Below are 18,045 nucleotides of genomic sequence, written 5' to 3' on the forward strand. Positions count from 1 at the left end.
GTTTTTGTCTTGTTGCTTATATGTTGTTTGACTAACATCTGGCTACTGCTGTTCGAAGAGTTCCCTGTTCCTTGCTGTCATGGTGATCACAGTATCTGTGTTGAAGTCTGGTCGCAGCACATCTCTCTGTCCTGAAACATCCCACTGTGTATTGTTTGATCATTGTCTTTTCTACACTTATCATACCAGTGCACCAGCTTGAGTAGTAGACAGCACTATAGACTGCGCAATCCAAATTACACTTTACTTCAGCAAGTGTTCCTGCATTTTTTAACTTCTCCTACTCTGCTTTCCCCTTGTTCCTTATGGGGTGGGTTTAGAGTTCTCAATACCTCTGGAGAGGCTCGGGGATGGCAGAGATGTTTGAATCTTTGACCAGAGCTTGACAATTTTGCATCAAGTATGATTTTACAACTAAAAGTTATTTTTCATCTAAAAGTGACATGTGTTTAGTTTTTGCTCCCGTTTTTCACAGTCAAGATGATGCTGTACTAAGGGTGATTTGGCACCTCAATGGGTAGTCAACCAAATGTTACGTTATACTGACGTATACCTTTCAAAAATAATGTGACACATCAGTCCCACGTCTTCTCTCTGTGCAGCATGAGTTAGCACCTAGATATGATACATTTTAGAGGGCCCTCTCGGCCAAACTTGAATCATGCAGTATTCTTGCATCCCAAAATTATTGATAAGTACAGCATTGGTATTTTCTGGTGCAAAAAATGACAATGCAGTGTTCTAGAGGAACCCATGATGGGGCCTATGGTCAAAAGGATTCAGACATTGCCAGAAATAATACAGACTCTTTATTTAAACTGATCATGCAATTCGATAGCCATGAGAAAGCCCTTGGCCTGCATGCTACAAAGGGGCAAAACATGTTCTGACTGTCACTCTGTGTTACTAATAGCAGACACACCAAAGCACACAGACAAACTAAAGCTCTATGATGTAAGTAATCAAGTGTGCCTCATATCTAAACTGTGGATATCAAGATTATCAAGCTGTAATAGCACAATATAATTATTGTACTTAGTTGTCAGCATTCCGTTACTACGCATTCACTCACTTATAAGATGAGGCCTACCCATGATCCATGGAGTGCTCTTTTACACCACTCAAATTTAAAATTTAATTCCGGAGATTAAGTGAGTGATCAAAGTTTTGGGGCGCCACGTTTTGTCCAATTCATGGAATATGTGGCTGAAGGATAAGGGTAAAGAAGTGATGACCAAGGGCCAAATATATGCCTCTAGTAATAGTAGAGGCATTAGGAGGACATCATTAGATGAAGGGCTAAAGATCCCCTACACAAGGGATCACCTTTCCAGGGAGGTGAACATTTAGGGGCTGAGTTAGAATTCAGAGTACAGTAATTACTCCATCAGGGTAACCAAGTAAAATACTCTGTTGCTCAGATGAAGTTGCAGTACTCCGGATTTAGAGATGTCCGCAGGACCAACGGACATCTCTTAACATTAGCAGGAACCATTATCACAGCAGTTCCTGACAATGTATTAAAGGTTTGACAGACAGCTCCTTCAACATGACTTTACTGTCCGACAAACTCTTAACATGTTTTTCTATTTTCAGAAACAAAATCCTAAAGCCGGATTTTGTTTTTGAAAATGCAAAAAACTAATGACCCCACACTATGGAGTTGTCTCCCATGGTACAGGGGTAATTTTGTAGTTTTTATTGCCCTTATCACAAGGTTTTACCCGGAGCTGATGGACAGTGAAAAACTGGCCATTTGACTGCCCATTATAAATGGGGCAGGTGATTGAATGACCAAACCTCTCACGGCCCTTACTCCATCAGACTGTTGGAGGAGTATGTCAGTGATGGAGACGGAGTGGTCTCCATCGTTGACATACTTAAGGCCCCCCATCTGAAGTTTGGTGGGCAGGGTATTCCATCGCCATTGCAAAAGGAGTACCCTCTCTGCCCAAACTCCAAATCAGCCCTTAACATATAATCATCACACAGATGTTATTAAAATCTGCAGGCACTATGAAATACAAATCTTCAAGAGGCAAGAGTTGTTAACTATTACCTAAGGTCCTTATGGGTGAAGATGGCCCATTAAGAACTGATATGATAGGGAATGATCAGCAAAAAGAAGGAACTCTTGGTACCGACATATAAGGCTAAAACAATTGTCATCCCAAATAGTACTCAAAAGACATCATAAAGAGCAAGTAAGCGTTTAATGAAAAATAGAAACACATGTTGAAGACGAAGTGTGAAATTGTCCACAGGAGGCAGTAATAAAGAAGGGTGCTAAAATGTTTGGGAGGTGGTGGCAAGTCATATTAATAGAATGGAATCAGCAAAAGAAATGAGCTCAGTTAGCAAAGATTGGAACTGCTAACTTAAGTCGTATCATCAGGCAAATATCACAATAACAGGCGAATAGATAAGATGCGCAAGTCATGAAATAGACACTTATTATCATGTCTGAACTTAGTCTAGAGGGCAAGGAAAGTGCATTAAGAGCCCACGAACAATGTAACGCACATGGACATAAATTCGTACAAAAAAATACTATTTTCCTGATTGAAGCTGTGCTAAGGGTGCCGATATTCAAGAAAATCGTGAACACTTTCTTAACAACAAGTACTGTACCAGCAACATCAAAAAATATTTTTCCATTATACAGATAGGGAAGACATGGCGATCTCTTCAACTATAGTTTTTATCATTACTGGGCTCTGTTGGCAAGATTTTTTTTAAAACACTTTTACTGAGTTGAACTCAAGAATGGCAAAATGCAGGAGGCATTCGAACTGAGGTTCAAGCACAATTCCACAAAGATTCCAGGACTACAGACATATGTTTCCGATTATTCACAACACTTATGAAACTTATTGTGCAACAAAAAGTTCACTTTAGCAGATCACTTTAAACTTGGGGCAGCCCTTGGAAATGAACGGATAACTTCTTGTTTACTACACCTTTGAAATTGTCGTGCACAGATAATTCTGCACATGCATATTATGAAAACTACAGAAATTTAACGCAGACAATATCAATGACAGAAGAGCTCAGACAAGGGTAGGTAAAGTTCACTAAACTTTTTGATCTTTCCATAAAATTATATTGAGCCTTTTACACTGGAATTAAAATTGAATTAACCAAATCTGAATGGTGTTTTTATATCAATTCTGATATGTGTAGATTGTGTGGTTTTGCTCACCCCCACTGACCTGCCATGCATAGTCTACCAGAAGGGTTTCATTGAACATGGTGCTTTTGACCTGGGAAGAACACGTGCCTTTTCGATCAGGTTGCTGCTATGTGGTGTTCTCAATAGCTAAAAACTCTGCAACACTACACAGAGGGAGTATAATTCTCCTGAGCAATGCACATGATTCTTCTCTGCTGGATTTATTTTTCTGTGGGGACAGTAGTTCTTCTTGGTCACCACCAAATAAGGGTGTGATTATCCGTCACCCTTCCCACTGTGGAAGGCAAGTTGCCCCAGTCAAGTGTCAGAGTAAATATTCAACCATTTCCTGGGTGGAAAAGGATCAGATCACATTTTAGGAATACCACCAAATAAACATGTTTGTGGGCATTTCCAAACTTCCAAGACAAGCCATGCCTTGGAACACCCACATGTCACCTTTAAGTGGCATTTATGAGCACGAGATATTACTCTTGTAAATGGGTTTGCAGATGCAATGGAGCCATTTGTGCATTGCTTGCAGGTTGAAAAATGGCACATTTGTTCATAAACATATGCTTAAACCCAAACTTATCTTTGTGAATAGGGACCAATAATCAGAAAATCAAACACAATTTTAGGCAAAGAAATTTCAAATTGCACACACTGAACTAAATTCGCAATTGTTCAACCATGGGCGTCAATTCACCAAAATACCTAGGGTACCGGAAGCGACATCATACGCCATTGGACCTTTACTCTGACTCACCCACACATCCTTACACATACACTCCCATTCACACACTCTCACATAAGTACACTAACCTGCAAGCATGCATGCAGCATACATTTAAAAGCATTTTTTATTTACCTTAAATGCCAGCTAGGGTCATATTCCCGTTAATTGTACTCTATTTTCTATTACACAAGCAGTGAAAAATAATATTAATTATTTTTTGTAATAAAAACATTGATAGAAGAGCAGGACAGTGGAGCCCCAACCGACATCCATTAGGAGGAGCTGCACTTGCGCTCCAGGCACTTATTTTGCCACCTCGGAGGCCAGGTGTCGCAAAGGCAGTGTTAGAGGTCGCAAGGGGCAAGCCAGGGGTCGCAGCTGCGACCCCTGCCGACCCCTAAATGAGGTCTATGCGTTACAGGGAGCAAAACAGGAAAACAATCGAAATGGTATGCTGCTTGCCAAGAACATTCTCACGACATTTTACCTGTCAGACAGATGAGGGCAAATACCATGGGTACACAATTTGAACATGGGCAAATAGCACTTATGCAGTTAGTGCATGTCCAAACACCATCTGACTTGGAGTCCCGTTTCAAGAGCAAATGTAAGCTCACACCTGAAATGGAATTAGCCCCGTAGATGCAATCAACGCATAAGTGTTGAAAACATCCAATCGGATGTATAAGAACATGTATTAGAAAACACATCCAAATAGGCCTCAATTTAATAAAGAAGCAATGGACCCCTATGTTAATTTCGACTTTGGGTATGTGGTGAGGGCAAGGGATACACCCGCATTGGATTTTGCCTCTGATGTAAGAATTATCCACACGGAGGTGTACCAAGTGCTCCATGCGAAGATTGGTACACTCAGATATATAACTAAATTACAATGTAAAGAACATACAGTTTCAGGGAAAAGTGAAATCTGGAAATTTCCGTCTTGTAAAACGGTGCTTTTATCAGAGATAATTCATAGCAAGGCAATCAGTATCACTTTGGCCCAGTTTCTCTTTTCTTCGCTTGCTTTGTGGTTCCCCCCAGGGAATTTGACAACCTGTGAGGTTAATAGAAGCACTCCATGGTTTTGGTGACACTGACAACAGCTGATCACAAGGCGCTGCTGGTCTGGACCTGGATCTAAAGTGTACTCTCACCGCTAGTTAATGGCAGTGACTGTCCTCTCATAACAGGTGATGAGACAGGTGGTTGGACTCGTGCCTTTTTATACGGATCATTTCTGCCTTGTAAATTAATCTCTACATGGGCTCCACCGATGGGTGGTGGCAGGGCCACTGGTTATTGCATCTTTCCCTCTCAGAGGGGCTGGCACTCCTTGCTACTGTTTTTGCTGTACAAATAGACCTGCTATTGTTTTTGGTCGTTTTGTTTATGTTATATAATTATACCATGGTTTAAAATGTCTTCATGCATCCACAGTCTCATAATGAAACTGTAAACTGCTGATCTACTGGCACTGTTGACTGGACAAATCCTTCTTCACTCTATGCTAAATTATTTATTGTGTTGCTTTGATTTGTTACATGTATTCTACACTAAACAGTTGTGATGCTATGCTATACATGCATGCTGCGGTACGCAACAAAATAAGAAAAACTCAATAAAACGTGGTTTAAAAAAACAGGGAGAATGACAGGGAAATTGATAGAGAAGAGAAGAGAGACAAAGGAAGAGAGAGTACATCCACATTTGTGGAATCTTATACAGTCACATTGTTCATCCTGCACAATGTCTATGGTAGACACATTGAAGCACAAAGAGACTGCTCCACTTCAAGTTAACATTCTTGTGGATATGGCGTGCTGTTCATCGGGTTCAGCCACACAGACCCCATAGATATGTGGGAGACCTGGGAATACAACTTCCACACCCTGCCTACAAAAATCATGTTGATTGGGGGAAGAAAAAAGTTACAGCTAAAAGAATGCTTTGTCTTAGGTTAATACTGTCTTACTATCAGTGCCCCCAAAAAGGATATATGCTGGGACCTGTGAGCTAAGTATTTGTGCTTAGTCAAGAAACATTTCTACGCTAACCTTCAAGCAAGTAATATTATAAATTATAAAACATATGCAAGGAGCTTAGGTAATCACAATCCAATACGTCCACTAATTTTATCATACCATTTATCTACATGGGGCAAGTCGAAGTTTGCAGTAATTTCCTAATAAATTTAGAAAAATAAAGTTAAGTAAATGTTGTTTCACCTTAACACAGATGCACCTACACTCTATATGCCCATGTTATTTTTGAACATTTTAATTGGAAAAAATAGATCTGTCTAGGATCACATTTGAAATTTAAACTTTGGCCATCTGTGCACAACTTTTGCATATATTTACAGCTCCTCCGTCATAATCAAATTCTACTATTCATGTTGTAAGTTATCACTTTACTTCATTTCTCCAACACACGTAGAGCTTTCAAAGTGGCATCCACAAAATCTTCCCAGAATTAGTGATTCTGAATTACCATGCGGTGTTTCCACAGCAGTCAGCCTACATTTCCTTAACCTTCACGTGTGTACACTAGATGCTCCGTGTTGTATATGAAGTCAGAATGGAACTTTGGCAACATTATACACATTTTGGGCATATTTAAAGTACTCTTGCTAAATGTAATCACACACACACACATGTGCAATATGAAACATGGGCTTTTATGCTTGTTATCACATTTTATGGATGCAAGCAGAGAAAATCTCTCCTTTAAGCTTGCGTCTCAAATGTATACTTTGCACAGGTGTGCCAAAATTTTACAAACATTTATAGCTGACTTACAAAAGTGCAAAATATAGTAAGTTAAACATAAACGTGCCTTTTTTTTTTTTAGGACAGAGCATACTGCGGCAGGAGACTGATTTGCAGGCCCTAGCTGCTCCATAGGTAATAAAAACGGACCAAAAAGCTGAAATTGCTACAGAAACCACTTCAATCGTCCTCCTAGGCCTTTTGGTCTGGTAATATTGTAGTTGTACTCAAACCATTAACTCCAATTCACCAGTTCAAACTTGTAAAGCTGTGTGCTTAGTGTGTGCCTCTAGTCATTTGATGCCCTCGTCAACTAAAAACCTAACAGCGACTGGTCAGTTTCAAACTAAAGACCTATGAAAACAAAATGGGGCAAAATGCTATGGATGCTAGCCTTTCTCTTGGGTCAAGTCCCCTCTCTACTGACTACGCCACTGATAGTCCAATCACGTAAATTTCTGGCCCCTCTTTGACTGTAGCCAGTGCCCCTAACAACCACCAATGAAGAAGAGATCCTTTACGAAATTGGTCATCAAGACTTAGGGCTATCAGCTTATTATCATAGCAACATACACTTGAAATGTCATCCATTATACGGGGCTGTTCTTAGATGGAAAAGACCAAGTGCACAAAAGTACTAATACTCTGGTACTACCTGGAAATGCTAGTCATTCACTATTCCATTTTTGTGTGCACTCTCTATCAATCACTTGGGAACACTTGACTATGTTTTTATTTAGTGTGGTTGTGAGCAAGGTATATTATTTTAATATATTTTCTGCATAGTTATGTTGAAGCCTTAATGAAGCCGCCTATTTCGTAGGACGAAACATAAACATCTCCATTTCAGGAAGTGTGCATCAGTAAATTAGGAGACCAAAGATCAATAAGAGGAAGAAGATCTAAAAGCATTTTGGAACAGCTATGCATATTTTAAATGTTTTGTATGCTGCACCTCCATTGAAACAATTTTGTATGATTCCTTCCAACGCAAGGCTAATGCCTACATTTGACACCTGTGAATAGCGCAGTGTTTGAAGAGGCACCGCCATTAAAAATTGTTACTGTTAAATAATAAAGAATGGGTATTGAAATAACCTACCGTTGTCCATTTGGTTTTGGCTTACATATATGCTGTTTAAGTAGTTACAAAAGAGTAGGTGTACCGTGGAAGTCCTACCTTTTCAAATGTATGTCTCTCGTTATCCACATACTGAGACCTAGCACATTATTTTATCTGAGTAACACATATTACTTTCCAACATCCACAGATTGTTGCCATAAATAAATACAATGACACAATTGTAAATCTCCCTACCTGGTTCAATAAGTCCAACACCAACAACGTGTAGCTCCTTAGGTGATTCTGAAAGAACACTTACATCATATGCATCGTTGCTAACATATGAAAACCTGTAGTAAGATAACCAATCAAATTAGAACCCTGCAACAATTGAAAAAATGAAGTAAATAGAGTCTATAAGCCATTGAAGCATAAATAACAATCCATTGTTATGCTGGGCATTCAAAACGGCATATGGTTCATTTTAATTATTTACTTTTTGCTCGGGGTTCAGTAATAATAGTTGTCTCAGAACAACACTTGGTGATGCACCAAAACTTGCCCAACACTTTTGGTAAAAATCAGATGTCTTCACACTAACTAGGTCCCTGTGCAATGACATCGTAGTGTAGTGCCTCACAGAGCCTTTGTAAAAGAAAGATGTGTCAGGAAGTCCAGTTTGGGAATCTGGTAGACTTCCCCCCCATTTGGCTGTCAGAAACTGAGACCTTATGACATGAAAAGCATGGTTGAAGGTGGCACAATGGAGATCAGATACACTTTCAGATGGTGAAAGGTAAAGGAGACTCCAAGGAGGAAGCGTCTGTTAATTGAACACTTCTCAACAACTTGTACTGCCTTGGGCCACGATCAGACATTAATCGACAATTTAAAACTATGAGCCTGCAAATGGAGAGTGAATTCCTCACATGCGTAGCCATTCCAGGCCTGGCTCAGCATTGCATTGATGGGATGACATTCCCTTCAGAAGGGCTGCAAAGGTGTATGCACAGTTTCACAATATCTAGGAATCGTGCCCTGCCAACACGGTGTATTTTCTTAATGAAAGGATCCAGGAAACTGGATTTAACAATGCACGATGATATCAGCATCAAAATAATATAGAATTTGATGGTTTACTTAATTATACAGTTTTAGAAAACGTGTTACTTAGTGTAAGTTTGAATTAGAGATACAAACATGTAGTCTATGGGATTTGGGATATTTGCTAGTCCTACTATTCTGAAGCACTTAGGCCCTCATTACAAGTGTGGCGGTCTCAAGACCTGCAGCCTGGCGGTCCCGATGATCCTGGCTGTTGTAGTGCAAGCAGCGCTGCCCTGGGTATTACGGGTCCCCATCCGCCAGCCTTTCTATGACTGTTTAAACTGCCATGGAAAGGCTGGCAGAATGGGTGTCGGGGGCCCCCATCCCATCATGGATTCCACTGCCTGAATTACGGGCAGTCGAATGAGCGACGGGTGCTGCTTCACCCGCAACATTGCAGCCGGATCTATTACGAGCTGGCTGCAATGTTATGGCCTTGTTTCCCGCTGGGCCTGTGGGCAGAAACACCGTTTCCGCCTGCTGGCCCAGCAGGAAACTCAAAATAGGGCTGGCGGGGTTTAGCCCACAATGGCGGTCTAGTGGCGTTATGAGTTTGGCAGGCGGCCTCCGCTGCCTGCCACACTCATAATGAGGTCCTTAGTCTCTGTGACAAAAGCAACTGTTGTAGTTGTTGCATATTGAATGTGTGTGGTTATGCCCCAGCAGGACTGTGAGAATATGCTGTGGGCTATAGAATATGGCAAGAAATAGAGAACAGAATTCAGGTGCAAGCCCTATCCCTCACCTGAGCATCAACAATGACACCAGACCACTTCCTGCATGTTTTTTGCAAGCATGTGTTGTTGGATCACAAAATATGGTTAATGAATGGAGGGCTGAAAGGTTATCAGGAAGGAGTATAACATGAATTTAGAGTACCAAAATCGCCATAAATTTAAGTTTTCTTTATTCTATCATTCTAGCGCTCTCCATTTCTCACTTATTTTGGAATTTTCAGCCTGCACCCAAACTGCTGGGAAATGGGTTTAGCATGCCCCAGACCAGGCTTTATAGGTTGCTCTGAACCTTCTGGCTAAAAGGCAGCATCTTTGTCAGAAGATGTATCACGTAACCAACGGCTGCAAAATTCATGTGCAGTAATTCTGTAAACCTCTGTGAGCAGCAATTGTATCTTGAAACCCATCAGTGCTCCTTTAGCTGTGGGGAATGAGCATAATATTTTGTACCTTGGCCTTGGACATACAAGAGACTACCCACTTGGAAATAGTTGCCTTCACCACAATGTTGCTTGGGGTGAGAGCACTATGGTTGATAAACAATCATGCAACTTCTTAAAGACACTTTTTCAGGTTATGTAAAGTTTACTTAGGTGAGGAAGAATGAGGTCTTAATTGAAATAAAAGAGGCAATTGCACTGAATAATATTTCAACTTTATGAAAAAATTCATATGGATCTGTGGCAGAAATAGCTTGTAACTTCAGATTCCTTTTAGTGGAAGATTTCAATCATGCAGATACAGGTTAAGGAATCATGTATGGAGGCTAGGCATTTGTATTGATGCTTAAGGGAGCTTTCCTGTAACCATGCAACATCAATATTTAAAAATTCATGCGTAAATAAGCTATTTTTTCAGGAACTAGTTCAACAATGATAGGGAAGAATGGAGAATATGCCCTGATTGTTGAATCTGGAAATCTGGAACCTGAGGACGATCAAGAAAGTCTTTTAGAAAGCAGAACCTGTCTCGGCTAAAAGTGGCTATGAATATTATCTGCAAGGAGATGGAATAAATAGATGTCTGAAGAGGGTTGTCAATCAGAAGAGCTGATGGAACTGTAGTGAAGAATTTCCTACATCAACAGCAAATCCTCATCTGATCTCAGATCAGAGGTGAAGTGTAAATACTGGGAACTGTCTTTTGTTGTACATAGGTCTGAACTTGCATGAATGGCTGTATGTTGGGATATCATTAGCAAAAATGCCACCAGATAGAAATATTATGTCCTAAATATTGTTTACAAAAATATCACTCCATTTGAAGATTTTCTATTCATTCCAATGGGACAACATGTTTTGTAAACAATATTTACAAAACAATAGTTCTTTCAGATCATATTTTGGTTAATATGTTCTCTCATCCTACTGAGCGAACTGGAGTTTGTTGGCATAAAAATAGCTCTTATTTCTCATGTTTAGAGAAAGTCTGATGTTGTGAAGAGTGCTGAATAGTATCTATAGCTTTCAGATGACCCCTCCAAAGTTGTAACTGTAGAAAGTGGTCTGGTAGCTGCCTTTAAAGTTAAGATGGCTTCGAATTGGACGCATTATTATTAGTACTGGCCACCTATAACAGAACTTGGGTGTGGTTTATGCTCTTTTTGATGGGAATGTGAGAGTAAGCACCTTCAAGATCTACAGAGGCTAACCAGTACCTGTGATGTACTGTCTCTAAAACAGGTACTACAGAGACCTTATAAATTGAGCCTACCAGCTGAAAATGTCAGGCATGTAGGTCTAAATTAGGTTGAATGCCTTTGGCTTTCTTGACACAGTGAAGTCCTTGGAGTGAAACTCCATACCCTTCTCTTACTCTTGAACCACTTACAGAGCTCCCCAGAGAGGCTGCATTATGTGAAACTGCTCTTGGTATGGTTTTCGAAATGTTGGAGATGGTGAGAGGGCAGGTGGAAGGTTGAAGGAGTGACCTTCTAAATGTCTGAATTATTCTGGGTTGTGTAAGAGCGCTTCTTGAGAAATAAGAAAATTCATCCTTGATCCCTGTGTATGGGAGAAGATCCATACTTTCTTGACGAAGTATTAGAAACAGACTCAGTATCATTAGATACCTGTTTAATGTTGAAAGCTTTCAAAAGCTGAGAAGGAAGATAAGTACTTATTTCACACAGGGAGAACGAGAGGGAACCAACCCAGTTGCATTCTCCCAAAATAACATCTGTTACCAGGGTATGGATAGGCAACGATAATGAAGCATGCCATTATTTTGTGGCTGAGGTGCCAACTCCAAAACCTTTGTATTTTCCAGTTGGATCTCTTGATGGTCTCCTGACACTTTCTTTTGGAAAACCTAGTTGTTCTTGTGTGTACAAGACAGAAAAGCCCCCCCCCCGGTTGGTTGAAAGTAATAGTACTTAAGGACTTGGCCTATAACTAGTATTGTATTTTCAATGACCTCATAATCCATTGGAGTACACCAGGTTTTGCCATCTAGGGACATGTTTCTGACCTTGTCCTATATGCCCAACTGCAAGGATAATCTTAAGAACTAGACACATGTATGCATAAACACCAAGATATTAGTTTCTGTAACTCTAACGTTGACCAAGGTTTTATCAATTTCAAGATGCTTCAAGGTTGTTTAGCTTTTTTTTAGCTTCAGAAGTCCAGAAAAATATTTCTTCACCAGTTTCCTGAGGAAGAAAATCAAAAACCTGTTTAATGTTATACCAGTTCTGCAAGTTGTAGCAGGACAGGAGAGGTTTTGGCATGAAATATGTGATATTCAAACATTTGGACACAGCATGCTCAAAATATTGGTGTGTCAACATGGAAGCTGACTGCTCAAAAGTAGCTGTAATTCTCTGGATGGAGCAAGTCTAGAAAATAAGCTGGTGGTCATATGTTCAGATGGCAAAATCAAGTTCGGAGGTTGCATGGCCTTCTGCCTAACTGCATAAAACTGGTTTGTTACGTGAGGCTAATTTTGATTATCTTCTATCTTTGAGCCACTGTCTTTATCAACTTTTGACTGTTTATTTGGCATCCCTTCTGGAACACTGGTAATGATCTTGAAAATGCACTATATGAGGTTGATGTCTCTAGTTTGGTTAGGGATGAAATTAGCTTCTCCTCGGCTAACAAAGTAGTACAGATTTCCTAGTAGTGACAAAAGATGCATCTGACACTTGGCTCATGAAAGGCCCAGTGTTCACAATTTCTATTTATCAACATGAACATTTTAGAGATACTATGCAAACAGTGAAGGGCACTGACAAGTACTGTAAGGGTAAACTTCCTGGTCAATAATGACATTTTGCTGTAAATGCTGTGGTTCAAGTACCAGTACTAGACGAGGTGAAAACCTCAGTGGTCCCAATACCAGCATGCATGCGATACGGATGCACTCTCTTATCCTATCTTTCTTATCTTTTGTCTTTGAGAAAGCATTTTCTTTGAAGGGCCCTCTCTATCTTAATGAAAGCTGAATTTATTTGCACAATTGACAGGCTTGAATTGGTGTTTGCAACTAAGCATAGTCATGCTAGTTGGATTCTTCCTCTGGTGAAAGTCATTTGGGAAGGGACCTATTCACTTGTCTGGTGGGTTTGGGTCAATCTGATCCTCCTTAGAGTATGTTTAAGGGAATTCCAGGACATGAGTACTCATTTGCAGGACCATATTATGGTACCACATATGAATAGATGCTCTTGTACAGCACTACTACACGTTTTTCAGCTGGCAGATTTCCCATCAAGAGGTACTTAGAGGTTTAACTCCTGAATGGGGGATTGTGGGCACCAGAAGGAGTAAGAATGTAAATGTCTCTGTGCCAAAAGGTGAGACGTAACTGATAGTCCAGATTCCTTTTTAGCCAGAGACAACATGTGACATCCTGCCAAAATGCCTGTGGTCTCCTATTGTACCTCATCCTACATTTTACATCAAATTAATATTTACCCTTAGGAGCCTCATCTACATTCCTTAGCATAATGGACATGAACTCATTAGGTGGAAACTCCCAAAACAGTATATTCCACAAAAGTCGCTCTGTATGCATTGATGAAGATCGATCTTTAATGCCATATATAGGATAGGGATCATTTTTTCTTATTTTAGAGTAGATAATATTAAGAACTGAAAAAACGTAAACAAAAAACCTTTTATGAAAAAGAAAGCAGCCAATATTGAGTGAAAACCGAAAAAAGGTATAGCATCAAAAAATACTGTTCTATATATTGCTTAAAGGCACAAATGAGAGGAAGTGGGCTGTAGTGATCGGTGGTGCATCACTAGTGAATGGGGCTTGTCTCTTAGGCATGAATGCTAACACTAAATTTGTTCACATTGTAAAGCAAGCGCATCATTTGCAGAAGTTTCTTTCAGGCCCTGCCTGCTCTTCAAGTATTCCCAATTAGTTGGGAAGAAGGGAGCACAGGAACAGTAGATTAAGAGCCTGAATTAAATTTTGGTAGCTGGCCCATTCTCTGCCAGGGCAATGGAGTAATTTACTCCATCGTCCTGGTGGAGGTGCTGACAGCCAAATTTACAAATGTCCGCCAGTTCAGTGGACATTTCTATTATTTGCAGGAAATGCCATCATGGTGGTTCCTGTCAATGCATTGTAATTTTGCCATATGGTTCTGTCTACTTTACGGAGTCATATGGAAAAAACTTTATTTTTGTTTTATATTTTCAAAACGAAATTCCCATGGGAGTGTCCTTCCATGGCGAGAGGGGGCATTGAGCACTTTTCAATACCCTTACCCCCAAGTTTTTCCAGGAGATGATACACATTGAAAAATGTCTATATATCCTCCCATATAAACTAGATGGGCGGACATATAGCCAAGCTTCCAATGCACCTTACTCCATCCGATTGAAGGAGGAATCGGACCACAGAGTATTCCCTGCCATCGTCTAAGCATGGTGCGCTTGCATTTAAATTGGGTGGGCAGACCATAGTCTTGGCAGGGAGGAAACTCCATTGCTGTTGCGAGAGGTGCTCTCTCCACAAAGAATGACTTGAATATGGCTTGTCATGTAGTTTTGTGTTGTACTGGGGCTGGAGCTAGGGAGGGGAGAAACTTTTTCCGTACACAAGTAGCGATCCATGGATATGCCATGTGAATCACAGTTGTTTATATTTCCATGTGGTATGGCCGAAGAAGGGATTGTGAATCACATCAGTGTAGAAAACAATATAAATGCTAAGTGAATGGCTGTGTGTGTGAACTTCCTACTTTTTTTGAGAATCAGTTCCACAATGCACGGAGATTGTGAGGCTATTCCTATAAATCAAATTATGATACTGATTTTGCCCTCCTTTGCATGACTTTATTTTGAAAGTTCTTCCCCAGAGAGGTTATCCAATATGCCTATAATATGACGTGTGTTTTGGTGATGAGTCAACACTAAGTAGATAAAATTAGCTTCAATGGCATTTCAGTTCTGGAAATATTTTGATTTGAAATGCCTCTATCTGACCATTTTCAATGAGGAAGACAATGCATTATTTCCTTACGGTAAAACAAGATAAATACTTACCATGAAGCCTTTTCCTCCTTTAACATATCTTCATACTGGAAAAAAATGAATATCTATTAATATTCTTTCAGTCCTAATTTACCTAAAAATGCAGGCATTGTTACTATACCAGAGCTATTTCAAGAAAAAAGTGAGGTACTTTCTAAGATAATAATATAGTGTGTTAACAATAAACAGCATACCTTTGAAAAATCTTATTTAATGTTTCAAGCTGATTTGTCACACACATGAAACTGGGTCCAGCGGAGATCTTTTCTCATGATGAAGTCTTGTTAGTTTCTGATGGTGTGTCCTATCCATCTCCATCCTTTACTTACAGAGATGCTCTCTTGCTTGCATCTGGGGCCATATTAAAGAAAGACAGATGCACCTGCTTTGTGCACCCTTGGGGCACTTTGGAATTACAGAAGAAGCCGCAGACACTTATGCAGCCCCTTCTGAAATACAGATGGAGCTGGTGCATATGTTGGGCCAGCGCTGTCGCAAGAGGGCATTCACTTACTTGCATGGGGATATGGCTCCTTGCAAATGAGGGAATCACTTTCCCTCTGTGTCTGCACCCTATTATGGATGCGGGCACAGAGGCAAACATACCTATAGTAGGCGCACTGAAAGTGTGCCACAAAAAGGTGGCGCACTGAAAGCGCACCTCCTAAAGGCAGGGCTCTTAAGGGGACAAAGGGGGTCCTCATGGCCGTTCCATATTTCACTTGAATGCGCTGCCTCCTGTGCACCGTGAGTTTACAGCTTCCCTGAGGGGAGAGTATTTACCATAATAGGGCACACTTTCCCTGTTTGAGCCTGCTGCACCTGTTTTAAGGTGCGTCATGGTGCCAACAGGGAAAGTGCACCTGTTAGAAATGGGGTCTTTGGTTGGCAGTCAGGTTGCCCCCTGTCCAAGCAAGGACCCTCACTCTAGTCAGGGTAAAAGAGAATCACCCTCAGCTAACCCCTGATTACCCCCTTGGTAGATTGGCACGAGCAGTAGGCTCGTGCTAGGTGTAAAGTATTTGTACCAACACACACAGTAACATAATGAAAACACTACAAAATGACACAACACAGGTTTAGAAAAATAGAAAATATTTATCTAAACAAAACAAGACCAAAATGACAGAAATCTACAATACACAAGTCAAGTTATCACTAAAAATGCAAAAAGAGTCTTCATGTAATTTTAAACACAACTCTAACGCTGTTAGCATGAAAATGTACCTTGGGTGCATCAAAAATAACCCTGCATGGGCAAGTGTGTGTCAAAAAGGGTTTGCGATGCGTTGATTTCACTCATGAGCACGACCTTGCGTCGTTTCTCCTTTAGTCGGGTTGGCATGCGTCATTTCTTCTCTCCGCAAGAGAGCGATGCGTCGATCCGGTCAGCACTCCCGGGACCGGGCAGGCCTTGCGTCATTTTTACAAGCCCAGCAGTGTTTGCGTCAGAAATCCAGCTGCACGATGATCTGAAAACCACACAGCACGGGTTGCACTTTCACCAGCCTCCGTCAGCGGTGCTGTGCGTCGTTTCTCCAGCTCCGGGCAATCTTCAGGTCGCGTTGCAGGTGAACATCAATTTTCAGCCGCAAAGCCGGCGGCACGCCAATTTTTCAGCCGCAGATTGGAGTTGCGTCAATTTTTTCCCCGCACAGCGCTCTGTGCGTGTATTTCTCACTCTTGGGCTGCCAGCTTCTCCTTTCAGGGTCCCAGGAACTGGATGGGCACCACTTTGCAGGGTAGGAGTCTCTCCAGAGACTCCAGGTGCTGGCAGAGAGAAGTCTTTGCTGTCCTTGAGACTTCAAACAACAGGAGGCAAGCTCTAAATCAGGCCTTGGAGATCTTCACAAGAAGGAAGGCAACACAAAGTTCAGTCTTTGTCCTCTAGCACAGGCAGAAGCAGCAACTGCAGGATAGCTCCACAAAGCACCGTCACAGGCAGGGCAGCTCTTCTTCCTCAGCTCTTCAGCTCTTCTCCAGGCAGAGGTTCCTCTTGGTTTCCAGAAGTGTTCTAAAGTCTGTGGTTTTGGGTGCCCTTCTTTTACCCATTTTACCCTTTGAGGTAGGCATACTTCAAAGGAAAGTCTCTCTTGTTTGTGAAATCCTGCCTTGCCCATGCCAGGCCCCAGACACACACCAGGGGGTTGTAGACTAAATTGTGTGAGGGCAGGCACAGCCCTTTCAGGTGTAAGTGACCACTCCACCCCTCCCTCCTAGCACAGATGGCTCATCAGGAAATGCAGACTACACCCAGCTCCCTTTGTGTCACTGTCTAGTGAGAGGTGCAACCAGCCCAACTGTCAAACTGACCCAGACAGGGAATCCACAACCAGGCAGAGTCACAGAAATGGTTGAAGCAAGAAAATCCTCACCTTCTAAAAGTGGCATTTTCAAACACACAATCTTAAAATCAACTTTACTACAAATGCATTTTTAAATTGTGAGCTCAGAGACCCCAAACTCCACATGTCTATCCGCTCCCAAAGGGAATCTACACTTTATTCATATTTAAAGGTAGACCCCATGTTACCCTATGAGAGGGACGGCCTTGCAACAGTGAAAAAACAAATTTAGCAGTATTTCACTGTCAGAACATACAAAACACATTACCATATGCCCTACCTTAACCATACACTGCACCCTGCTCTTGGGGCTACCTAGAGCCTACCTTAGGGGTCTCATACAATTAAGAAGAAGGAAGGTTAATGCCTGGTAAGTGGGTACAGTTTGAAACTACACACACAAACACTGCAGTGGCAGGTCTGAGACATAATTACAGGGCTACTCATGTGGCTGGCACAACCAGTGCTGCAGGCCCACTAGTAGCATTTCATTTACAGGCCCTGGGCACCTCTTGTGCACTGTACTAGGGACTTACCAGTAAATCAAATATGCCAATCATGGATCAACCAATTACCTACACATTTTGTATAGGAGCACTTGCACTGTAGCACT

At 41.2% G+C, this 18,045-nt stretch overlaps 1 protein-coding gene across 1 annotated transcript in view; it reads right to left on the reverse strand.

Moving 5' to 3' along the window:
* Positions 1–18,045, reverse strand: part of CCDC178 (coiled-coil domain containing 178) — a 1,079,202-nt gene that overhangs the window by 863,844 nt on the left and 197,313 nt on the right. The window contains exons 5-6 of the mRNA XM_069220096.1: positions 15,100–15,134; positions 8,004–8,098 (exon numbers count right to left, since the gene is read on the reverse strand). Of these exons, the coding sequence (XP_069076197.1) occupies positions 8,004–8,098; positions 15,100–15,134 (130 nt within the window). The remainder of the gene's footprint in view (positions 1–8,003; positions 8,099–15,099; positions 15,135–18,045) is intronic.

The sequence above is a fragment of the Pleurodeles waltl genome, chromosome 2_2 (genome assembly GCF_031143425.1).
Source record: "Pleurodeles waltl isolate 20211129_DDA chromosome 2_2, aPleWal1.hap1.20221129, whole genome shotgun sequence".
In the NCBI taxonomy this organism is placed as follows: Eukaryota; Metazoa; Chordata; class Amphibia; order Caudata; family Salamandridae; genus Pleurodeles; species Pleurodeles waltl.